The 27,359-nt window shown below is 35.8% G+C and overlaps 1 protein-coding gene across 2 annotated transcripts in view; it reads right to left on the minus strand.

The window, feature by feature from the left end:
• Window positions 1–27,359, minus strand: part of GABRA2 (gamma-aminobutyric acid type A receptor subunit alpha2) — a 57,953-nt gene that overhangs the window by 10,570 nt on the left and 20,024 nt on the right. For both annotated transcript variants that reach the window (XM_061471863.1, XM_061471855.1), the window contains exons 4-8: window positions 21,302–21,369; window positions 10,237–10,457; window positions 7,806–7,888; window positions 4,892–5,035; window positions 3,946–4,098 (exon numbers count right to left, since the gene is read on the minus strand). In XM_061471863.1, coding sequence (XP_061327847.1) covers window positions 3,946–4,098; window positions 4,892–5,035; window positions 7,806–7,888; window positions 10,237–10,457; window positions 21,302–21,369 — 669 coding nt within the window. The remainder of the gene's footprint in view (window positions 1–3,945; window positions 4,099–4,891; window positions 5,036–7,805; window positions 7,889–10,236; window positions 10,458–21,301; window positions 21,370–27,359) is intronic.

A 27,359-nucleotide genomic window follows, 5' to 3' on the forward strand; every position in this document is an offset into this window, starting at 1 on the left:
AGGTTTCCCTCTCTGTGCTTGTACATAGTCTGCCTATTTCAGGTCTAAATCATAGAATCATAGAATCATGGCTTTTTGCTTCAAAATGTACAGTAATTAATATAGGTTCAGAAAAGATAAACCAAGAACAAGCAAAATACAGGGACAGGAAAGCAGCATAATAATATGATCACAGAGAATACAGCCCTGACAAAAGAACATGGCTACATGAATTTAATATTCTGCATCTTGAACAACGTATTAAAAAATAATACAACTCCTAATTTTTGTTCTTGCCTGCTTTGGGTATCAAATGGTATATATATATCTAACTACATTTCTTTTAACAGTCTCATTCTCATTCTGTGTGAGAATTAAATCACATAGATAACTATAGCACTAAGAAAACTAATTTTTGACTTTTCTGTCACCTGCCTGTAGAGCTGCAATTCAAATATATGTGATGCTTCTAAATGTTATGACCATTAAAAATGGAGAATTCAATAAGCTGCACAAGGTTAGCTTTGCTAACATTGTTGACACTAAATGCATAACAATAAACACATTACTAAATGAAACAGATTGTAATCTTGCACTAAATGAAGGCATTATGAACCAAGCTCATTCCCTTTTGTTAAAAACACAATCAAATGCTTTTTGAATTTATCTGCTAGAGAAAACATATTCAAGACTTAATGATGATAAAACTTTCTTCTTCCATTAATTTAAAGCAAAGTTGAAACAATGTAACATTAGCCCATAATTCATTTGGGATAACTTAGGTCAACAATATTAAATAGATGCCATAAAGGAAAGGGATTAAGGAGCTCAATTATAAAAGAAGCTTCATTCTACCAAGCCCTTAATGTTACCATAGAACTTGAAACTTCATTGCCAGAGAATAGAAGGGGGAAAGAAAAGTAACTTCTTTCAAACATTAAATAATAAATGGTAAGTGCTGCTTTGAATATCTGGCAGTTATGTTTCTTTGAAAACAACAGTACTCCAGGAGTTAGTCCTTTCCAGGACTTGGTAGCTCTCAAGAAGATACTTGAAATAAATTTCTTATTTATTCTGACAAACACTTTATCAAAACTAATACTTTCTACTTAACAATATTTTAACATTTATACATTAATTATTGCTATACTATCATATCCGTATACCCAGGATGTTATTATGTTTATACGTTATGTAGAATATATTCTTGTTATATCTATATATTTATTATACAATGCAAAGATGGGTATCTAGTGACAACTCCTTATAAAAACTAAAAATTAAGTATGATCAATAAAAATGTAAAGTGAAATCTCCTACAAGTTTTATATTTTCTGCTAGAAGTAGCTTATTTTATTAACTTAGCTGTAATATGGGCTTCATGTATCACTGCTGGAGTATACGTGAAAGTACCACCCAAATGAGATCTTGAGTATACCTGCCCCACTCTAATTGCCAAGATTAGTTCAGTAAGGCAGAAAACTGTAAGAAGCAATAGATGAACTTTGCTATGAAACTGTATCTAAATTCACACTTTCAAAACACATTTAGGCAGGAGACCAGAAGGGTATCATAAATATAGAATCATAGAATAGTTAGGGTTGGAAAGGACCTTAAGATCATCCAGTTCCAACCCCCCTGCCATGGGCAGGGACACCTCACACTAAACCATCTCAGACAAGGCTTTGTCCAACCTGGCCTTGAACACTGCCAGGGATGGAGCATTCACAACTTCCCTGGGCAACCCATTCCACTGCCTCACCACCCTCACAGTAAAGAACTTCCTTATAGCTAACCTGGACTTTCCCTGTTTAAGTTTGAACCTGTTACCCCTTGTCCTATCACTACAGTCCCTAATGAAGAGTCCCTTTCCAGCATCCCTATAGGCCCCCTTCAGATACTGGAAGGCTGCTATAAGGTCTCCACGCAGCCTTCTCTTCTCCAGACTGAACAGCCCCAACTTTCTCAGCCTGTCCTCATACAGGAGGTGCTTGAGTCCCCTGGTCATCCTTGTGGTCCTCCTCTGGACTCGCTCCAACAGCTCCATGTCCTTCTTACGTTGAGGACAACAGAACTGCACTCAGTACTCCAAGTGAGATCTCATGAAAGTAGAGGGGAAGAATCACTTCCTTCAACCTGCTGGTCACGCTTCTTTTGATGCAGTGACAATTTCTTCCAGTAAGTATGAAGACTAGGAGATTTGCCTGGAGCTATGTGACTAGAGAAGCCACCAGCATCTTATGCTGACAATCTCATCTAAAATGTAAAAGAACATTACGAAATAGCTCCTCAGGGGACCTCCAACCCAATGCCAAAGTCTAAGCCCAAGGTGCAAACACTGCATACAGGGGCTATGCTCCATCAGACAGAGACTGGACATGTCTTGCTCTCCTGGGTTCAGGGTACCAGTCTAAGCTGGCCTGAATGGGATGGAAGCCTGACTGGTGCATGAGGGGCTTGTCTATGTGGCAGCAATAAAATGCTAGCATAGAAATTGCTATTTTCTCAATATACCCATTGTGCTTAGTACACATACTTTAGATTTTATGTCACCGGGTGTTGTGATTCTGTTCTTGCAGCCATCTTACCCAGTTCCCTCAAGACATCCTGAAACAGGACACTGTTTATTATCCATATTATGCTAAACTCCCAGGAGAATAAAGCAGCAGTCTACCATGCAGGTATTACTTATTTCCAAAGAAAACACCATAAAATTAAAAAAAAAAAAAAATCAGAAAGAAAGAAGTATGCAGAAAGGGACACAACTTTTCGTATAAACTGTCCTAATGCCTTGTTACTGATGACACAGTAACAGAAAGTGCATTTTAAGAAAATAAGATGTGAGACTTTTTATGGACAGACCAGTTACACTGCATTAAATGTACAGGAGGGAGTACAAGGGGTGAAGTCAGAGATATAGAAGGATTTGACAGTATATTTGTGAGGCTGGAAAATAAAAATGTGAATTTTGATAAGCAGAAATGGACACATTCACAGAAGATATTGTAGAAAGACAAAAAAACAAAAAATCGGCTGGATAACTGCCTGGGAAAACGTGGCAGAATTCTGGTCCCACTAAAACCACTGATCCATTTCATCTGCCTTCAGTAAGGCTCATATTAGAATCTGCAATTTTCACAATGCTTTGTGTGGTATTTGCTCTACAAGGAGAGACAGAAAGTGAGTTTGACCTATTTTTTGAAGAGCGCATAGTGTTTAATGATGACTAATCATATGATTTATGCAGCATTTCTGATGGCTGATTTCACACAGACATTGCTTTCCCTCTTTTGTTGTGCTAGTCTCTTTTTCTTTAAAAACAAACAAATTAACTTTAGGTTATGCAAATAAGAAAGACATTTGTTACTTTGCTTTAATAAAGAAGAAAGCAAAACCTTATTGTAAGAGAAACATTATTTTGCGCTGCTGATGCTGTTCACTGCCTTGCAGTACATTCCAATTTGAATTAGTGGAAAGGTTTTGCCCACACTCCCAGAATAGGGTTAATTTTAAACAACTGCAGCTTGCAAAGTTTAACACATTCAAATAATTCAACAAATTCAAATTTAATTTGCTTAATTTAAAAAATATATTTAGAAATGTGCTTATCTACCAAGTATGAAAATATTATTCATATAATATCAAGGTAAGAAAGACATTTCAGAAAATAATCTAAATTTACTTTTTGAATAGAAACATTGTTGTCTTTTTCTATTTTGTGAAAACTTTTTCCTCTCAAAAGAGTCACATATGGACAATTTTCTCCTAAGCACTAATTTCAAAAAAACTTCAGGATTCTCTGGAGATCTGTGAGCTGTAGCTGAAACCTATTTGGACTAGAAAGAGTATCACATTCTACAAGCACAGCAATTAGGATGAAAAAGGCCTTTACCAAGCATACTTCAGAAATGCTTCCTAACAGCTTCATCTGCTGCAAACAAAGCTAACACTGCCCAGTATACTCACCAAAAACTGTCCTGGCAGGTACAGATTCTCTGTTCAGCCAGAATGACACTTGAGAGAGAATCACAGTCATGATACAGGGCAGGTAAGTCTGAATGACAAAATAGCCAATTTTTCTCTTCAAGTGAAAATGAGCTGTCATTACTGTATATTCACCTAGGAGCCACAAGCAAACAAAATATAACGAAACAAAAGGTTATTATCTTAAGGAAGTCCATTTCTTTGGTAAAAAAAAAGTTTGGCATGTTTATGTGAACTAAATGTGCTAGGGGTAAATTGCACAGAACATATTCTGTAGTAGAAAGCATCCTGCAGAATATAAGAAAGTTTTTGAGCACAACCACATCTTATTCCCATTGAGCTCCAAGGAAGATCACTGTTCAGGAATTTACAGGAACTCTGCATGCCCTAACAAGAGCTTTAGTCTTGCAGGCTTCTGCACATGAACAACATTCTGTGCTCATGCAAAGGCACCCTGAGAACTTAATCTCAGTCAAAAGGCAATCATGGGGGTCCATCACAGCCTGATGCATGTAGGAACAGTCTAGAATCTGGTAGAATGTTTAATGCCAAAAACATGATGGAAGGGGAAAATAGCTGAAACTTGTATGATTCACCATTTAGTAGACAAAAAGTGTTATTTATCACATGAAATTAAACAATTATCCTAGTCTTGAGTTAAAAACATTAGGATTCAAGGCTAAGCTCCAGATACAGCATTAAAAAAAGTTACTGGGGACAAGATCACATTTGCTATCACCAGTTTACTTATTAACTTGAAAGAGTCAGTAAAGTGCTGCTATGTGTTATTTGTACCATACATTAATAGACTTTGCCTAGTATCTCACATTTTGCAAGTGTTTTTCAGGAGCCTTCCAACACCACCAGCAATGCCTATGTTCTTCATAGACAAGTGAGTGCCTTTTTTGTCAAAATTACTTTTACTAACCTGTACTAGATTTAACTGTCTCTTTTCCAATTGTTTGACCTAAAAGATCATACTGATTCAATCTTGAGCCATCTGGTGCCACCTGCACTGAATCTGAAGCATTATAAGTCCAAATGTATGTCACTTCTGAAGTTGTGTATGCATCTGTGGGAAATAAAATAAAATATTTTGTCAGAAATTTAAACAGTTTCTATCAAAACATATAGAATTAGAAGACCTACATTCTTTTTTTTCTTAAAGAAAAAGAGTTGACACCATAAACCTACAATTATATGGGAAAAGTATGCTTTGACATTTAAAATAGCTTTACTGTAGGGTAAATACCTATTGGAGCATGGGAACAGGGCACTCCTTTGTGATCTTATCAACCACAATTTACTGCTGCTAAATTACAAACATATCTTCTACACTGTTAAAAGAACTTGTCAGAGATCAGGTATTATATGTATCCTGAAACTCGTGTAAACCGGATGAAAAAAGCATCATAATGCAAGATTTAGAATGTACAAAATTTCTGAAAATTCATTCCTATATTGTTCTGACTTTCTGTTGTCCCCACTCTCCACTTTGGGATTGTATCATAAGCATTTTAATATTAACTGAAATTCATACGTAAACATGGGAAGTCAGGTTCAGTGATAATGCCATTAACAAACTTGTAATTGCTCTGTGCCTTGCCCTGTGTAGCCTCTTAAATTTTACCCTCTTAAATAGCATATTTTTGTGGGACACACTGACATTAAGCAGGCTGCTTACTCTCTCAGTACACGCATTTAGCCTAGGGTCTGTCAAAATAAACTAGAATGAAAGCAAATCAAAACTATATTTTAAATAGTTTATTTTAAACTAAATTTTAAATAAATGCCTCTCCCATAAGTAAAAAAGAAAATAATTGAGTATGTTTTGCTAGTTTTTCCAGTCTAACACCCTACTAACAAATGGAAAATAAAAGGAAAGTGGTAAACCACTGATGGATGAAACTTTGTGTTCAGTTTGATTGACTAAGTCAAGTACATTTTGAGTCCTATACCATAACTGTACTGCAGTGGGGAGAAAAAAAAAAAGAAAAGGAAAGAAAGAAAGAAGCAGCAACATTTCACTTCTGTTGGGCTGCAAACATTTTTGCTTGAGAAATACCTGAAGGCCCAGAAAGAAGCTTTTTCATGCAAGTAGCCATAGATTACATGACTAACAAAATCTAGCAGATGGGTAGCATGTAGAGATTTTTAACAATTCCCTCCTATCTTTCCATCTTCCCACAAGAAGACCTCTGCTTCAATGCAAATCAATAGTATTGCCAACTGCTGATTTGTCCCAATTCTCCCCACTGTTGGCTAGATTTTATGGTGAGGATAAAGAAAGGCTATTAAGCTATCTATTAAGCTACAGTTTCTCCAAAATGTTCTGTTTGGCTTTTCTCCTATGTATAAAAAATACCCAACCAAACAGACATACGTAAGAGGCTTGTGATCCTCCTAGCAATGTAAGAGTAGCAGCATAGGAAGAGCTGCAACAAATACACATCACTGGCAAACTTGTCTCAGCTAAACCAAAATCCTCATGATTCTTTCTTATTTTTATGATTATTCCTCATTCAAGTTCTATCCCAGAATAACAGCTGAAAAATGCACAGCAGTCTAGAAATGAGTTGTCGGTAAAGAAATAAAATGAGTGTGAAGCTATTCTAAATGGACAGAAATAAGAGTTCCCTGAATGTGCACAGGTGAGTATGAGGGAAATGAAAGACAGATTTTCTAAAATCACATTGCTTACAGCTTTAATTTTCCTTCTTGCCAGAAAACCAGAAATCATGGGCACATAACAAAGAACAAATTCGTAAGCAAAAAAGACCCAACCAAATAAGGCTACATATAAGTCCTTTTTCTTATCATACCTTATAAATCAAACATAGTTTGCTGTGCACATACATATAAATAAGAATTAGCAGCTGATTTCAGCTAACATCTCTAGTGTTAATTAAGCTGTATTATGTATTAGACATAAAATATTTAGGGGTGGGTAATGCTCCATGATACAAATATTATTAGTTTTCTCTCTAGTGTGGAAGCATCATCAGAAACACAGGCTTGGTTTAATTTGCTTCAAACTCCAAGGAAAAGTATGCCAGGGTTATGGGAGGGAGTGTGCATAGCTCCCTGACAATGTTCACCTGATTAATGCTGTCCTTAGTGGCAGCTTACCACCTGTTTTGTAACCTGTGGTGTAAAATGAGCCAGAATTTAAAGGTAATAACCAGTTTCCTCAAAAAAACATTCTCTTTCCTGGGCCCAGCAGAGAATGTAGACTGCAGGCAAAGAAAAAAAGAAAACCTTTCAGTGTACAAAATCCAGGACATAAAAATAATATGATTCTAGTTCATGAAGAAGAAGAAAGGCTGTAGTATAGGTAAGTGGAGTTAGGCTGCTGTTGAAGTAATACTACTGAGATCAAAGTTCACGGGTTTATAACATGCAGATGTGCTAAGAAGTGAAACATTTTAACACAAGAAGCCTTCATTGACAAAGAATGTAAAAACAAATCTCACTAATAATATAGAGAAAGTAAGTGTTTAAATAAATGAAAAAAAAAACAACCCATTATTTGAAGTCTTTAATCTGCTCTTCATTAATACTTCATGGGCTACATGTACCCAGGTCTGCATTCATCAGTATGGTTTCAACACTGTAATAAAATGCTGAACTAGGTGTATAGTGCTTATTGTTAACTGAAGTCAAGAAAGCTTTAAAATACATTAGAAGATACCACAAAAAGAGATTTTGATATATCAGGTTACAAACCTTTTAAAAAGAACCATTCTGTGTTTAAACCTCTCATGTAACAGCTTGCTGAAACAAAGTGATGGTGGGCAATGTTAGGTATTCACTAACCTAGGCTAAACTTATTATATACTTACAGCTGCCAAATTTCAGTGGGCATGAGTGAGCATCCATAGGGAAATCCTCCAAGTGCATTGGACATTCAGCTTGGACTGTAAGCCTAAAAGCGGTATGCATTTAAGTCAGTTAACAGTACAAGAAAATCACTTCAACAGAAATGAACAGAGTTCATGCTGTTTTAGGAGATGAAATTGAAATGTTACATTAAACTAATTAAAATTTAAATCAGCTCTTGCTTCTTCCCTTTTATGTGTTCCTTTGGAAGGCATTGACTTATCACATCAAAAGCTTGAAAGAACTGACCTCAAAACTATGAGCAAAGGCCATTTAAATGAAAATATAAGTTATGTAACCATGTAACTGCAGGTTGTTAAGAACAGTCATTTTCTTCTCATAATATTCTGAGGTACATGTGTGATTATATGGCTCTCAAAGGCTTATTACAAAAGCACATAAATACAGTTAATTTGCCAAAGGACTATGCTCCACAGTTTCCTGGGTCTTTTTTTTTTTCTGTTTGAATTGACGATGTGGAAGACATAGACAAAACCCCATTTGTGTTCTTTGAAAAGACTGACGATATTGCTCATTCTCTCTGTTACTTGGTATTATTATTTTTATGTACGTATAATCATGACAATATGTTAACAATTCATTCACTTTTGCTTCTTTTGTGAAAAAAAAATCCTACCAATATTCCAGTATCAAATATAGGGATTAAAAAAAAAAAAAAATCAAAAGTTTGAAGAAGGATTTTGATGGACTTTTCTTTCTTGTTATTTTTAAAACAAACAAACAAACAAACAATACAAAACTCTATTTCTCCTTCCTATCTTTCAAGTCTTCTCTGGTTAGAGATTTTTTTTCTGGATGCCTTCATTCCTCTTCATCCAGCCTCAAAAGTCAGCTACATCCTCCTGTACTCCCAGTGGTTCACAGTCATTGTATTCCCCACCATATTTTCCCACCCTTCTCTCCCCAAATATTACATATTACTATTCCCCCACTCCACAGAAAAGTGAAGTCAAGGGGCAGAGAGAGAGAGATGAGTCAGCAAACAGCGGAAGGTGAAAGAACTGCATGAGCCCCTGATATAAATCACACTAAGATTTTAAATATACAGATAAAAATGGCTGTTGAAAATCTAGACAACGAAAACAGTTTACACATTAATCTCATACCCTCAGAAGCAACATACTTAAAAGTCAGGAAAAAGCATAGTTAATTCTTTTGTTTTCTAAAAAAATCTTCATAATGCTTTCAAACAGTATTTCTTATTATTTATAGCATATGATTACAATGCCTTCTGGAGGAAGAGAATTTCAGTCAATTTATACAAATACAAGTACAAATATTGATTTGAGCCCAAGCAAAAGTACTATAAATGGGGGTCTCTATTTCCAGCAAACCTTTCTGAACCTCTCCAACCACCACATCGTTCAACATTATTACCAGTCTACCCATCAACACCCAATACTATAAGTGTGTTGTGTAGTAAATCAGGGTTAAGAGATGCTGGTATTGCTGCATGGAAAAAAAAGCACAGTACATGCTTGCTTTACAGCTCACATTTTATATTTTCCTTAGCCTGGGAATTTTAAGTCTATACTTGCAACAAATTCAATTTATTAAATATTTTCAAAAAAAAAAAAAAAGAAGAAACCAATCAGATGCTTCTGGAAGTTTGGATAAGAATTTTCCAGAAAACTCATATAGGTAACATTATTGCAGAAAGAATAATCAAAGAAGAAATCAGTCTTATGCAACTGCTGCTTATGCCTATGCAAGCATAATATTTATAATTTTTCATAAATTGTTTTATAAGCAAATATCATACATTTTACCATCTAAATGTTTATCTTAGCTGCTAATCACACACAGGATGCAAAAAATGAAACTCTAAGTAAAATATTGTAATTAGATATAAAGAAAGATTTATTACAGAGTAAAACATATTTTCCCTGCAGCTCTTGCTGGAAAGAATTTGAGGCCTTATTAACCCTTTCTTCTTCCTCTTTATTTTTTTATTGCCACTGATCTTAATAGTAAATTTGCTTAAGGACTCATGCGTTTGGTACAATGGGTGCAGTAGCAGGCAATTAACATATACTATTTTAATTGTTCTGAGATGGAGTTGGTAAACTTTGAGTATTCTTAACAGTTCTTACACACTGATTTCATCTGAAGGTCTCAAACCATTTTATGTAGGTGATCAGTATCTTTTAATACGTTACAGAGGCATGAAATCTGAGAAACATGTAGGAAAACTGATTCAACTGATAATCAGCCAACAGATTTGTAACAAAACTAGAAACAAAATGTGTTTTCCTAGCTTTCTATCTGCTGGGACAGAAATGAAACAAAGGAGAGTACTACTGCAACCAAGTTGTTATCTTGAAAAATTACATCAAAAAATAGCTTAGGTAGAGAATAGACAAAAAGACTTACCTCATGGTGTACAAGAGAGTCCCATCATCTTGGATTCGTAGAAGCTTGTTTGGCATTGTCATGTTATGAGCCACTGACTTCTTCCCATTGTGGAAAAATGTATCTGGAGTCCAGATTTTGCTGGCCATTAAGTTGTTTAATCGAAGAATGTTCATCGGGCCCTTAAACTTTAATCTCTCATCCTTCCATCTCTGACGGAAGAAAACATCTATTGTGTATTCCTGTAATGGAATAAAGATATGCTTGGTTTTGATCCTACAAAACATCAATCTGCTTTTTGAAGGCCAAAGTAGAAAAGCTCTGCTTGGAAAAATTCCTTTGGTAAAATTGTCAAGGGAGAACAACCATCAGACAAAATTGTATAATTCTGAGAATAACAAATAGGAAGTCAATTATTAAAGGTATAACATTCTTCTTCATGATTACTAGCTGTTGTTTGTATATTGCTCCATTCCTATCTTTAATTTATGTACCTGATGCAGACAGTATGTATGACAAGGGTAATTTAAAGAACACAGCTATTTTACATTAAGAGGTAAGAAAAAAATACACAGAAGAATATTGAACAGAAGAGTATTAAATAGTTCCTGCAGCAGATGCACCTGAAGGAGAATAACCCAGCATTTCAAGAGCACAGGAGAATGGCTGAGACTGGAAAGAAGGAAACAAGGCTACACATACAGGGCGCAATATATTGAAGCAGAGCAATATAAGGAAGATTTTTCCTAACAGGAAAGTAAGGCTCTGCAGTGGTATGGATTTTATTAATAGGAGTAGATAAGTAGGGAACAATTGCTGATGATTAACAGGTGACACCGTCCGCTGAACTTTACTCTGATGCCTTATATTGGGAAGGAAGCACAGTCTGGAGAAAAGGATGTAAGCATAAACAGACTGATGACCTAGACCAGATGCAGAGTATCCCATCTGCTGGATTTTGTAGCTTTTCTAAATATACAAGAAAAAAAAAAAGACACTGTTTAAACACTGATAATATAAATTCATCAACTAACTTCAAATTGGACCTGAAAATGCATTAGTGGTTTGCTACTGTCAGCACAGAATATGAATTGAAAATGGAAGAGTTTACAAACTTTATTGGAAGCAAACTGTATCTGCGTATTGGCAAATGCAACCTTGATGCAATTTCAGTTTTGTTGCACAGGTGCAAAATGGACCCACTGTTTCAAAATATTAGTATGTTACAGCAGTCTGTAGTATTGCAATCACACTGTAAATGCTACAGTTTACACAAACCATTTTTGAGTAAATTATCTTTGAATGAAAAAGTCCTGATAAAAGTCAAATAATACAAAATAATCAAGTGATTTCAAGGAACTTATCAGTGCCCATCACTTTCTGCTTGTGTGCTGATAAACAAGGCTTAAGTTCTTTCTCAGTAAATCATATGGCGGTATAAAAGGAGTGCTGCATAGACAGTGAGAGGCGACAGCCCTTTTCAGCTCCTTTGGTCTGTGAGCCAAGGAGCTGTGAGTTGCATTTTCCAGGTCAGGGCCAGGGGCTAAGATGAGCATACGGAATAAAGAAAAGAGAATCCTGATACCTGAAGGAGCATGGCAGGGAAGGAGAGAAAGCAGTTGTCATTAGGAACTGTGACAGGTGCTTCGGGACATCTTTCTGGAATGATGTAATGGGATACTTATAAACTAATCTGACAAAACTACAAGCACAATTTTTAGCCATTATCAAGTGGTCTCACATTACTACAATACAATTTTCAATTTTTATAATTAAAGTTATAGTTACTCAAACAAATAAAGCTAACACTACAATACACTGAAAACTATTTTGCTTGAATTTCTTTAATGCTAGTTACTATTACCTCTAATAATATTTTAGCAAATGTATCTGTGAAATACAAAGGTATGAATTCTAAAACATTAATTTCTTTGACATTATACTTGATCTTTTACTGTCTCTCATCACTGCCAGAGACACTGCCTCATGACAAATAGTTTGCCATTTTTCTACAATAGATCACATTCAAGTATTCTGTTTTATTTGCTGATTTATATGTTGGTTTATTTGCTAAATATCATGTGACTTAAAATCACATTTACAAATTCCAGGTTATCTATCAATTTAGTTGCAAACCATGGAAAGCCAAAAAATGCATAAAATCATGGAGGATTAGGAGTAGAAGGAACAGTGTGCTTGAAGCAGGGGGAATATATTAAATCTAGCTAGAAATACCAGGTAATTCAAGGAAAACAATTGTACTGAAACCCTCCTTGTTGTTTCTGTCTGGGGGGCTTTGCCAAAAAATCATTGCTATATATGATAAGATTGATGTTTGAGGTATAAAGAAGTGGAAAGACGAGCCTGAGGGAGTAAGACTTTGAAATGCCACTGAAATTCAATAGAAGTGAGTGGCAAGTCCTACCGGCTCCTTTGACAAATACCCCCATATATAAATGATTAGAATATAAATCTTAAGTTTTGGTAATGTTTCCATCAATAAAGAATTTCAAAGGTTCCACTTCTTCACTGTCTTCCGCCATATATAAAAAAGAATTAAAGGACATATAAAAGAGGGAAAAAGAAAGGCAAACATGAAATGCCACTAAATCAAAACAACATTTCAAAAAACCACATCTGATGCATGGCAACTGCTTAGGAAGTGGAATAAGCAGGAGAGAATCTGAACTACAGCCTTGAATGATCCCACTGATAAATCTCTGACTGATTCACAGGTAATTCTAATCTCTCCATCCAATCCATGTTGGAAATCTTTGTTTGCTGAATAACCCATTTAGAAGATGGAAGCACAGAATAAACCAAGGTTTGGTGTGAACAAACACCTTCTCGTCCTATTTACCATAATAGCAATAAAATCTCACATAGTTCTAAAATAACTTATCTTTCTATAAACCTCAGTACATTTTTCAAAGAAAGTACTGGGAACTCAATTTTGTATGAAGAGAAACCAAGGCACAGAGATGAAATTAACTTCTCCCAGTCCATTTATTGTTTATGAAAAGCAGAATACAATGTATGCCTTCTGCATCCCAGCACAATATTAATCAATCCCATGTCCCCTTCAGAACCAAATCTATTCTGCTTATGATCATCAATATCTTTATGATGATTAACATACAAAACAAATTAAAACACAGGCAACTATTAAAGTATTTTGAATAAAACTGATGTGATAAAAGGCCAGCATTTATCAAAAGATGATACATAAAGGTTTTATAACTGTTTCCTATTCCATACATGTACTACTTTGTGGTAAATGCTGTGTAATGTTTACTTTCCAAGAAATGCTAACATTGCATCAGAAACAAATCTGGACTCTAGAAAAAAAAACCTCAATTTAATACCTGATACTCATTTCATGCAATCTGCAGATATTTTCCTATATGAAAAAAAATCTGTGCGGTTACTGGAAATTACCCACCACTCACTCAGTATATAGTACAGTACCTCTACAAAATCACAAGAGCATACTTTCTGGGCTATAAAGGACTCCTGTGATCATTTCTAAACAAGTGAATGCTTCCTACTGATTTGTGCCTCAAAAGGTACTTTCACAGCTGGACTGGAACACAGTACACAATCTTTGAAGTATGTTTTGTAACAGCTTACATTCCACACCAGAGCACATCATGCCCTGTATATAAACTGGGGGGAGTTATCCAGAAGGGACCAATTGCGGCTCAGGTTGGGCTGGGTATCATCTGGTAGGTAGTGACAAATTGCATTGTGAATTGCTTGCGTTTTCTGAGCTTTCATTACTTCTCTTGTTGATTCATATTAGTATTAGTATTATCGGTATTTTTTTTATTATCACTATATGTTGCTTTATTTTAGTTATTGGACTGTTCTTATCTCAACCTGTGGAGTTTACATTCTTTTGATTCTCCTCCCCATACCACCCTGGGAAAAGGGGGGAAGGAGGTGGATGAGTGAACAGCTGCATGGTGCTGAGTTACCGGCTAGGTCTAAACCATGACAACAGTAAAAAAAAGATACTAGTATCTCTGGGAAAAGATTTCACTGACCCAAGTATAAGCAATCCCTCTCACTACATGGCCATTTTCTTTTTTTGCTAAGGCCAGATTTGTATGGGAAAAGTTCAAACAACAAAAAATGTACTCTCATCCTCTCAAAATGGTTGGCAGATTTTGGCAGGTTTTTCCATCTGGAGTAAAGATGAAAGTGTTCCAAACATCTCAAAAATTGCTAGTGTCCATTATCAAGCAGTACTGTTGTGGAGCAGACTGAACATTTTATTAAGCACCCTCTGGAACACAGCATTTTGTTAAGTAAATGGTTCTGGCTAACGTTCCTCATTCCCTACTTGTAAAGATTTTACTCAGTCAATTCTCTAAAGAAAGTCTGGCTTTTACTTTAACCACTATTAAACTGACACACGTATATAACAATGCAAGCAAATTTTAAGTCTTTTAAAATATGAAATTTTAAAAAGGCAAATACAAAAAAAAAAAAAGTAAAAAGGGTAAATGGCACACATATCTTTTTATTGATTCCTCCAAGACAGTCAGAAATACTGTGGTTTATACATTGACAAGATAAATGCATAAGATTCATGGACCTAAATCTCACATACAAATATAAGGGCTTCATATTAATATTTATTTTTACATTAGTATGATTCCTTAATTTTAGTTTTTAAAAAGATCATTCTTGGTATCATATCTACCTTAAGGCAATGAGTAACTTTTCTTTCAGTTTAGCTTAAAAACATGAATAATATTAATATACAAGTAGTACTGCTGAATATTAACATGGTTGGGTATGCAAGTATCAAAACTATTTCCAAGAAAACCAAGAATGAGTTTTATACAGGAGACTCAAAAAAATGCAGCTCTTCAATCCAAAATAATATGCCACGTATATGCATTCTTGTTATCATCTGGTATTTGTGGGTTTGATGAGTGCAAGTTTGTGACTGAACTTCTGCAAACTGATTTACTAAACTTCCTTACTAAGTATTTGGATTCTATCTTTTGAGTGAATGATGAAATTAGCTTTACAGTGTGAGGATCAAATAATTGTTTTCTTATCTTGGTCATTTCATTCTCTGTGGAATAGATTTATGCATGGTGTAAATGGCATACGCAAGGGCTAACACACTACAACAGTCTGCAAAACCCCATAATTCTTGAAGTACACTACTTGGCTTTACCTTGGCCTGTCTACCATATTGGACAAACAGTGTTTCTGATCTTTCCACCTCACTTCTCTCTTAAAAAAAAATTGTCTAACAACAGTAGAACTGAAAGAGTTCAGGATGCAATTCTCTTCTCCCCCAAAACCCCTCAATGTCACAAACACTGACTGCTCAGGCTCTGTAGAAGTACTTCATTAGCTGTGTATCTAACATCAGATCTCATTGCACAGATGTATAAACTGTGTCTATTTGCTCTTTACCAAAACTCACCTTCTGGTGTGTACAAAACGCAGAACATAGAATGAAATAGCAGACAGCCATAAATTCCTTTCAGACCTTAGGGAGGTGTGAATCTTATATACCAGTGAATAGAATTCTTGAAAATATTATGAATAAACTCTCTTAGAAGGAAGGTTGCGGTTTCAGACTGCACTCTTGGTTATTTTTCATCAAAGTCCTTAATAGCCCTGTTAAAAACCTGAACACCATACCATCACTGCATTTCAAACATGTATGCATTTTTAAATACATAAGTAATGTCTGCCAGATGTATACAACCTCTCATACTACAAGAATGTCTAGTATATTCCTAGGGAATTGTTGCATGATTTTCCTCTATGTGAAGAACTCATTTCAAGCCTTTTATTTCTGCTTCACCTGCCAGCTTCAGTCATTTTTGTCTAAGCATTTAATCTAAACATGAAGTATTTTAAAAAATCTGCAAAAAGATGTGTTTAACCACTTTGAATGATAGTATCTAGGGAAGAGAATGTCTTCCTATTTATGTTCATTTATGGAAAAGGTCCTTCTCTGAACAATTTTCTTTCTTTTTCTTTCCACAGACCTGATGCAGAATGAACTCTGAGTCTAAAATAAGCACTGAGGAGGGATAAGAGAGGAATACTAAAGACACAGATAGGAATTACTTAGAAAAGAGACTGCAGGATATCATTCACAGTGCTGTCACTGAAAATATAAACACTTCTCATTACCCTTTTTAATTCAGACTTGACGAACAACCCAGAAACACAATGGACGCCTGGTGCCAGGGACAGCTAATGTCAGCAAAGGGCTTGGATACAGCCCCTGACAAATCAATTTCCAATACTGACCCACTTGGCAGGATGCTGCACAGCGGAACAAGCCATCCCAACAGAATAAAAGGACAGAAATTCTGCAAGAGATCACACGAGATATCCTCATCAAAATTTCAGCCTCTGCATTTAACTTCCAAAGGCAATGACCTGAGACTAAAAGGGAACAGTGCAACCAATGTATTGACTTTTCAGAAACGTATGAATGATAGAAAGACAACCTATATGCTCTCCAACATCCAAGAAAGCCAAATGTATCTATAATTTCTTTTTGCCTGTTACACTTTAGTCTTCTGTTAAAATAAAAGCTACAGTAAGATTATTGCAATGCTTTTAATCTTTGTGGGGGAAAAAATTACCTTGGTGCATTCCCTTATTCTTCCTAACTTACCTATCATACAACCCCTTCAAAGCTCTTCTCCAGCTAAGGAATCATAGCTAATAATTAGACTTTGAAACAGTTAAAAAATAAGTTTTGTAGGAAAAAAAAATCTACAATGGAATGAAGGAATTTGGAAAAAGGACACACACAAAAAAAAAGAAATGCAGTTCCCAGTTCAGCAACTGTCTCTAAAGAGCCATCCTCAGTTTTAGTGAGAGATGCTGTAACAATCCTTTAGGTCATTTCTGTATTTGACCTACAGCCTTCATTAAAAATTTCTGTTGTAGCTATATTTGAAATATCAGAAACACTCATTGAAAGGTTAATTGAAAACTAAGAAGGCAGAAGTGCGTGTAGTGATGAACTAGCTGGGCATGGCTGTCTCTACAGAGAATGTTCATATTTCTTAACTCAAGAGTAAAAAACAGAGGTTTACCATCAAGAAACTAGGAAAAAATTTTGCATACAAACATACAGGGAAAAACAAAGATGTAACCACAGTAACCAGAACTCCCCAAAGGCAATGAAAAAGCTAAGGTTGAAAGTTGAAACTCAAAACTTTTAGAAAGGTTACTAGTTTTAATATTCAATCAAAACTGATTCAGGTCCTGTCACCTGTTGTAGGACTGCTACAGTCCTGCTGCAGCAGACTGCTCTGAGGCAAAATTTGGCAAAATCTTGCAAGGCTTCCTTCACAGTAGACCTCATATAGAGGCTTTTAATGCCTATGTTCAGTCCTGGATGATGCAATAACTATTGCTTGAGGAGTAAATATGTTACTTTTTTTTTTTCTATCAAGGACATCAGCACTTAAGTCTATTACATTTTAGAAGGAAATTTTAGAAGCCAGTGTCAGAAGGCCCTGGTAAGAAAGCAAGCCTCAGGATAAGCTGTAAAGTATCTTGCTTGCAGTGCTAACATCAGAATTATCGGCATATGTAAATAGACATCATTCTACCAGATTTCAAATAATTAACTAAAAAAACCCAACAGGACAATAATTAGTTATAATGTTTAAATAAATTATTTTCAACTTGTTATCCTACAAATCATAACCCAACTAAAATTATTCTTCACCTCAGAATTTCCTATAATAAATATTTAAAGTTAATTACAAATTTTTTAATTAGCCTCTTTAATCAACATTTACTCTTCTAACTCAGATATGCTTAGTTTTTCAATTGTTCTGTTCAAATTTCAGTTTGTTTGTTTTTCTAAACAATGTAGCTCTTCTCTAAGGCTAACTTCAAAATAAATTTTTATCACTGGTTGGATCTGGTTGGAAGCCTATGAGGCATAGCATCACAATACTGAATTTAAACATTTCAGAGAAATAACAACTCAAAAAGACGGAAAAGTAAAAGCAAAATCTGTTTAATCCCATGTTTTGGTTTGCCTTACTTGATTCTCATTAATTTGCAAAACAAAGTTGAAAATTCCTGTTGTGTACTGGCATTTCCTTTGACGGTAAATGTGGTGGTTGACATACAATAGCATTTTTATGACACAGCTAATACAGAAACACCAATATTTTAGACTGTGAACTAAATGAACAGCAGTTCATTTTAAGGACAGTTTGTTACAGAATTCTGTCCAAGACTCAATAGATTTGGTAGCTGACTCTTTTGAAGCGGAACAGAGAGTAACATCTTTTTAGCTTAGCCAAATATTAAACCCAAAATTAAATATTTGACTCTTAACACATTTGGAGAAAAAAACTCAACCTCAGCTTTTACCTCCTAAATTTATCAATGACAACTTCAGCCAGCCTAAAATCAAAGAAATCTCCCTGGATTTAATTATTTTTTTGGCAAAATTGGGATACTGGAAAAAATACAGGGAATATGAATAGAAACCTGCATTCTTGCAATCATACTGAGTCACAGACTGCACATGATACTATATTGTCATTAATGGGAATTACTGCACAGAAACCTCACTAATTGCTATGAATTCAACAACAAAGATTAGAATGACATTTTATCAACTTTGTGAATCAACACTGCCATGCGACAACTGTGTTGTCCACCTATCATTTTCAGTGTGCCACCTCCCTCTCCAATACTCTAAACACATATTAAACATCTCCCATGGTACTGAGCCCCTTCCCATTTTCAACACGCTTTTCCCCTAAGCACTGTTATTCTTCACAAGATGCTAACCGAGGGGAAAAAAAGCAAACTGGCAAAGAGATAACGCAAAGTGACACAGTCATCCATCTGCTGACTTGTTGATCTGAAAAATGACAGAGGAAAGAATCCTACTGGCAGCAATGACTATGAGAGTTTTGGGCAACAGAAGTATCCAGCCTAAAAACATGATGCGACTGAGGGCCTCTCCATTCATACCGTGAATGCAGAGAACCTCAAGGGCTGGGACCTGAAAAGATCCAAGATTCAGTTTAGGATCCTCTGGAGTATTTAGGAGATTTAGGAGGTCATGGGCAAGAGTCAAACTTATTCTTCCAAGCCTTTTATGAAGGAAGCTTATAAAATGAGACTATTCCAGAGCTTCCAACATTTACAGAAGAAACTACCAGTTAACCCTCTATATAGTAGCTTACATTATCAATTCAGTAATGTAATACTTAAATGAAAAAGTATTCATAGTAAAAACCCTAATGTCACCTTCATGTTTGAAGGTATATATAATAGTCTGGAAGCTATTATGTCCAAACTCACAAGTTGAAATTTTCTAATTGACTGCTCATACATTTCAAAATGATTTTTTAATTATCAACTGAACAAGCTAAATTAACCCTGAAACTTGGAAGTCAAATGGCTCTTACTTACCTATCTACTTATCTGTAAACAGACCTACCCATTACAGTAACAGCTGTCACTCTGTTTCGATTAACACCCCTGCACAGAGCTGCTAGATCTGTAGCACCAACCAACCTGATCCCTTACTGTGTGGTGGAATCTGTTTGTGCAAATGAACACCCAGAGTTCTCGACACATTTACACGCTGATACCAAAAGTGTTTCAGGATCCAGGGATTATGCTTAGGGAACTTTTCATTAAATTCCCATTTAAGAATAGATGACCTGCTCAGCCTTGACTAAGTCTCAGTACTTGTGCCTCAGTACCAGATCTTTAACACTGGGTTAATATCATCTCTCCATTCCATGGGAATACTGTAAGTGTGACCACTGTGAAGTCATGAGATACCAGACTAACAAGGTCAAGATGTTCATACCACCTTTGTATATAGCTGCGGATACTTGTTTTTTATACTTAGTAATAAAACAAGAATAATTTTGGAAACTTAACTTCATTATGAAACAAGACCATAAGAGAATCAGTAACATTTATAGTGACAAAAAGAAAATAAATGTCTATTTATCCTGTGAAATGACTTTTCATATGAGGCCTCCGTAATGTATTCATCAGAATCAAAACAAAGTTTGAAAACTGAAACTATCAAACACAAAACCCAAACACAAAACTCCAGGATATATTTTCCAAAGCTATGACTACCTGTTAATCAGTGGGAAAATAACTTCTAAAATATACACTGTACCATGAAATATTTAGTTATGTTTCAGCCTAAATGGTAACATCAAGATGTTTACTGGTTTGTATGATGTGTAACCTGAAAGTTACCGTATTTGTCCAATTTTAGAATTACTCAATTTTTAATACCTATATATACACATAAGTAGCATTTTATATGTCTCATATATAATCATGAACATTGAAAACACTTAAAAAAATAATTTCATGTAGGAAATAATTTCTTGCAGAAACGGCAAGAGCAGCTAAAGTAACTCTCAGATTGTCCTTCCCTTCTTTCATTTTAGAGATGTTACACCCATGAAGAGCTTTCTCTCCAGTGTGACACGTTCTCCTTAATCTGTGTACAATTTGCAGTGAGACTACAGAAGAACCCTAAGAGTTTTTTCTGTTTCCATGAAAAACTGTAATCCAAAGCAGTATTCTGACAGTTTCTGTCTTTATTTAATGTCACTAACTTCCTTTAAGTTGTGCAAACTATAAAGAATAACAGAAACATGCTGGCGACCCAGCTCCCAAGCCACATCTTTCTAGAAGTTCAGTTTAGACTGAATCCAGTCAGATCCCTCACTCTGATGGCAACATTAAATATGCTTCTACAGTGCATCTTCCGCTCTAGTTTCATCCAAGAGGAATCCAGTTCACCCATCTCAAGATTGATCCAGAATATAACTGACAGTGTAGTCAGTGGGGTCAACCAGAAGATTCACCAGAGCAAAATAAACAGCTAACACAAGGTACTTATCATGAAGACCAAATTCCATCTCTAGAACTACTGGGATTTGGCACTTCCTGACTTCAGTGAAATTATTCCCAACATGTGCCCAGTAAGTAAAAGTAGAATACAAGTTTACATGAAGTTAACAGTATATATCTTACATCATTTAACATATGTGAAAAAGATTCAGAAACTCACCATATCAGTATCTGACACTGGTCCAAAACTGGTTACATAGATGTTAGTGAAGACTTCAGTAATACTATCTGATATAAAAAGAAAAAGAAGCAAATACGTTAAATTTATAGTACTTCTTTAAGCTGTCTATGCAAAACTATGGGACGTTTTAAACAATTTTCTGTCTTATTTACTTCTCCTAACCAGTATCCTCCCCAGTACTGAGGGTCTCTACCCCACTTCCACAGAGATTACCAGATATGAGTTTGTCCCACTGAGCAGTTTGCTTCAGTTAAAGGACCACACAACCATCAGCAACTGCACACATATTTCGCATTTCTCCAGAAAATATAACCACGCTGTTCTGGACTTAATACAGTAGTACAGTTCTAAACACCAAATGCCTTTGTTGCAGAGGTTCTCTCCGTTGTTGCAGATCATTTCCACTGTAGACTTTCCAGTTCAAGGCTGTTTTCTTCATCCTGAATAGCTTTTTCAAAGCTAAAGACATGAAAAGGCTTACAAAGCAATTATTAACTACACCAAATGTAACATTCAACAGCATCCTACTTTTTAATTAGGTATGTTTTTAAGTGGAGCATATTTTAACATGATAGTTCCTTCTCTTGATACACAGTGTTCCTGATACATTGCTATGGTACTGTAAATACTGTAAGAAAATGTTCTTCCTAATCATTGTAGTCAGACAGCCATGAAATCAGAATATTATATATTGTACTGCAAGGACAAATAATTGCTCAGTTTTCTATCTTCAGTTTTCAATTACGCTCAGAATGGAATGATATTCACTAAGAGGGATAGAACACACTCACAGGAAATTTCTTACAGCGGTTGCCACCTACTTTCTGCATTCAAGAGGAATTCTCTGCCTTCAAGCCAGTTGGTGGCTGGAAAATAAAAATTCGAATACAAGTAGCTGCAAGCTACAAGCTGACTTACCCCAGAATTTCCCATTCCTAAAAATACAGCTGCCTGTTATATGAGTGATCCTGCTGCTATATCATGATTTCCACATTTAATCATTATTTAATATTGATAGCTAATAATTTCTATATTCCTAAGAGCTACCTGTTCACAAATAGGTAGCACAGGCAGATTTTTCTTTTCGTTGTATCGAGGACAACAGTATAATCACTGCCCTCTATTGTGAGAAATCAAAAGTGCTCACCCATGGTAGCAGATGCTCTAACAGCCACCAGGCAAAAGCAAGGCTATTCCGTGAGCGGCTGCATGGACAGCAGTTAATTTTGAATGGGATGCAGCTGCACCTAAAGCAGAGATGGGGTAATAGAGTACTTTGAGAAACCTGGAGCATGTGGGAGGCACATTCCTGCACTCTCAACTTTAAGGAAACTTGAATTTCCTTCTCCATCCAAACACTAGATGTGCTTATTAGAATAAAGGACTTCATAAAGCCTTTCCTATTAAAAAAAAAATCTTTCCAGGATCATCTCTGCTTTTAAGCCAATAGCTAAAGACTGACTCTTATTATGTGTCACACAAAGTTCACAATTGCACTTCCCCTCCACGTCCAGGGAGATGTTCATTTGTGTGATAGAGACTTCAGTAATCCCATATGCAGCATCCATACACAAGCTGAGTTGATTTCTACTCCAAACATGTTACAAATTAATTTTAAGTCAGTGGACAACAAGAGGAGCTGAGTCTGCACTGTTCTTAGTATTCAACAAGGATAAGTATGGGTCTGGCTGAAATATCATACAGAAACCACAGGTGCAGTCCAGAAAACCAGTGACTGAAATTGCTTGTGGGAGACTTTCCAGAAATTATTCTCTCCAAATGGATACCTGGCACAGCTGACATGAAATGGAAAAGTGACAGGAGAGCTACTCTTCAGGGGGTAAAACAGGGCTGCAGGGACTGTGAAATTTGGCCTGTGATATTAACGACAGGCTATTAACACAAAATCTTAATTACAATTCCATGAAAAACACTGTTGTTACAAAAATATGACTGACAGTCAAGTATCCCCACAGCAGGGAATGAAGGCTAATTTCAATTATACTGGTATAAATAACAATAATAATCTGATGGAACCCTACTGTAGCCAACAAAGTCACTTGGCAAACCTTAATCTGCACATGCACCCCTCAAATGGTTGGAAGCACGGTCCTCTTGTAACTTCACCCTACTGCTGTCAGTTGTTTGCACCTGACATGTTATTTGACACATGGGAATGACTGCAATTCACATATAGTAAACTACAGGACATGGAATCTTCAGGCTTGCCTTGTATTTTAAGTTTTAATTTCAAAATCATCCCATATTCTATCTTATTATTTCTACATGTTTCAGGATCCATCCTCCCATCAGAAATGAGCAGAGAAGACAGAGCTGAAAACAAACAAACTGAACACTATATATTACTGAATGATACTACAACAGTCTGTAGATTCCCCTTGGTAGTGTACATTAATCATTTCAAATCCTTGGAGTGAAGGATCACAACTTGGGTATTGGAGAGGATATGGATGGGAAGAAGAGGAGGCTTGCTATCCACAGATCCTCAACTGCAAGAGCTTCATTTAAGGATGATATAATTAAGATAAGCACTTCAATGTATATAAAAAGTCCTAGGGAAAATTCATCCCTGATAGCCTCAGGAATGGGAATGGATGCGAAGTAATCATGCACCTTTATTTACTTATTTATTTATTTATTTATTTGCCAAAACAGCCTTAAACCAGTGCAGCTCCAGGCAATGGTGACAGCAGTGAATTTCAATGAAACCAGTTGCTCTCCCCCAAGTTGATGATTCATCTTGACAGCTGCCACTCCACCAGGCTGCTTCTCCTCAGGCGAGAGCCACGCCATGGCACAGTGAAGGGAGCAGACAGAATGTCTTGCAAAAGGGTATGAAAGGATAAGAGAAGCTGAAAAGTTACAAGAAATTCTAAGACTGAAGAAAAAAGAAGGATAAGAGAACAAAGGAAGGCAGTGAAAAAAAAAAAGAGAAAAGTACAACGGCTATGAACTGGCAGATTTTTATTTCTGCCTCCTATTTTCTCTCAAAATGCTGCATATTTTATAAACTTCTGTTCATACCCTACAAAAAAAGAAACTGGTCCTTAAAGACAAAAGAAGCTGAAGTATAATAAATTTTGAATTATTCCTGTTACCATCTGTTAGTGTTAGCAGCCTAAACCGTGTACACGTTTCTTCTTTGTTACTTAGTGTTACAATAAAAACTCTGAATTACAGATTTGAACCCAAGGTTTCAGAATCAGTGTCTACGAAAAGAAAAAAAAAAAATCCTCCTTTTTTAGAACAAATATTACAGTTACTGCTTTGAAAGAATACATGCTTGTCAAATAAAGTCTGCATTAAAACATACTGCTTTGCCCCTTTAGTAACTCACTGAAAACAATGCAGAGGCACAAAGAACAGTTTTAGATGGACTCTCTAATCAGAATTCACCCAGCAGGCACCACAGTTACAGTCTTTTTATAACTCACGTTCTGTCAAGAACAACACAAGTTATCACACTTAACCCACTGGAGAATCAAACAGTTCTGGATAATCAGTATTTGTGGAAAAGCCAAAGGAATGTACTCAGCTAAAAAATGTTCAATGCAACATGTGTTCATGAACAATCTAGAGTCTGTTCTTTTGAGGAAAATTAAGGACAAGTTTTTTCCACTTGAATTATAAAAATCTTTTTCTTCAATTGACATGTAAACATGTATCCAAAAGGCCTGACTTTCAAAACAGCTTAAATCAATGAAAGCCTAGTGCTTTTGAAAAAGTCTAGTTTTTAAAGAACCCTCTGTTGGGATGAGTGGGGGCTGATTCATTTCTATTTGCAAGCTTTTAAGTTATTCTGAATCACTGCTTTTGAAGGTTAAACAAATACGAACAGGAAAGAGTAAGGATATAGTTTCTATTTCTCATGCTTCTTTTAGGGGAAAAAATCTTGAAGATGACATGTAGACGCAATCATCACATGAAATGCTCTGAAATTCAAGAAATACTATTATAACACCATTTCTAACTTGCCTTAGTCAAAAATGTTAAAAGAGAAGCCTTAGCTGACTTAGCTTAGGCCAATTTCTCAGAATACGGAAGCCAAAGATAAAATGATGAAAAAAATGTCAGGAAAATTAGGAATAAAGAGAGGAAGAAAAACACCCTATGAAAGTAGTAAAAGCAAAACCAATTAAGATCATGGTTCATGAGGTTCTCAAGCACTGATTTCTTTTGATTCCCTTTCCTTACATCAACTGTCGTATCACATTCTGTATATAGTACTTTATCCCATTCAATACTAAAAAAATCAAAAAGTAAGAAAAAGCAATAAATACACCAAATTTCAGAAGATTGATAGATCCTTATCTTAGCTGAAAAGTTTACTGTGTGCTTTAATGACATTTAAGAATTTACAAACATTAATTATAATAACCTCTCTCTGAAGATAAGAATTTTATTATTTTCATTTTTCTATATTTGAGAAGCTGAGCCAGAAGGGCTTAAGGAAGTGTAAGTAATATGGAATAGGGGTGTTTACCATATCTGACTACAGCTGTCCAACATTAAGTATCCACACTTGAAAATGTTCGCATCATTGACTAACCAAAAATTTGGAGTTCAGAATTTAGAATTGATATTAGCGCCTTTGCCCATTGCATTATACCAATGCTTTCGCTGGGATACCCATTTTGGTGGCCTGAAGTCCTGATGATACTCATTCCTCAGTAGAAGAACTGGCTCAGCTGATGTAGGCTGCCTGGCAGAGAATTTGAGATGGCTAAAGTCTATATCAATCACAGGTTAAGTAAGATGCAGGTGGTCAGAGAAGTTGGATGAAAAGGTTTCTCATCATCATTTACCAATTTGTCAAAATTGGAAATTTCCATAAAGGCAATTCTATTTGGATGAGTTCCTTTGAACTGCTGTCTGCCAGGCAGTTTTCAAAAGTCCTGCTTTCTTTCAAATGTCCCTTCTTGGGTACCTGCATCTCTAAAGCAGTTTCAGTGTCTGCAACGTGGGGTCTTGTCCTGGGCTCAACATGCAAGGTTGGGGACACCTGAGAGCTCTCCCTTTCCTGAAGAACTCTGAGGCAAGATTATCTTTCTTGAAATAAATTTTCCAAATATTTCTCAGATTCCAGAATGACCTGTGTTTTGCTCATTCCTTCTCTCTTCTGAACAAAATAATTGACAATCCTTTCTTCGCAGAGAGTAGTGACAAAAGATGAATGGCTTGTTCCAGGTGTGTTTAAAAGAAGAGAAATAAGGAATGTGATCATTGAGAGTTTTCAGAGTTGACCATTAGCAAGGTTCCAAATGTTCATTTGCAAGAAGCTAGCCGTATTATCCATTAATGTGTCAAAGTTACCTTCACAAGAAAACAGGCTAGCAAACTGGGTTGGACTTTTATTTCACTTGAATTTTCAGTCAATAAAACTACAAATGCAGGGTTTGGGCAGCTTAAAAAAAAAAAAAAGAAGAAAAAAGCCGTTCTGTTTGAGGCAATCCAAAACCACCAGAAGTATGTTTGGTGGGACAGAGCTTTTAAAGAATACATAGAGAGTTCAATTTCTTAAAAACATAATTTTAAATGTGAAGTAATTATTACCCAGGAGAACACTGCAAGCTGTAACTGAAGGGCTGCTACACCATGAAAAAAAAAGTTTAAAATAAACTACTGCTGTTTAATTATGTCAACAAAAAATGAAAAAGGTCAAGTCGCAGTGCTGTGGGAGCCTTAACTAAGGATTTCTGAGGTTTTGTGGGAATGCTGTCAAAAGCCTGATGTTACTTTAATTATTTTGCTATAAAAAATTATTTAATTGGAATTGACATTGTTCTGACGTTGTAATATGGTCTCCAAGGGCTTGCTTGGCAATATTGCTCAAAGGCTTTGAAATTGTCATTCATAATACAAGTCACAAATTGCACAGGTGAAACAGCCAGGGTCTTAATCCATCAAACACTGCTCCAACTGAACATGCTGTCCTTATCTGACAAGCTCCTTAGCATGTCTGTTTACAGCTCAAGACACTCTCTGGCTGCCAGGGAATGGGGGTCAGAGGAAGTCA

This window comes from Pezoporus flaviventris, unplaced genomic scaffold (genome assembly GCF_033815535.1).
Source record: "Pezoporus flaviventris isolate CSIRO_AGI_PZ_B2104156 unplaced genomic scaffold, CSIRO_AGI_Pfla_v1 ptg000002l, whole genome shotgun sequence".
In the NCBI taxonomy this organism is placed as follows: Eukaryota; Metazoa; Chordata; class Aves; order Psittaciformes; family Psittacidae; genus Pezoporus; species Pezoporus flaviventris.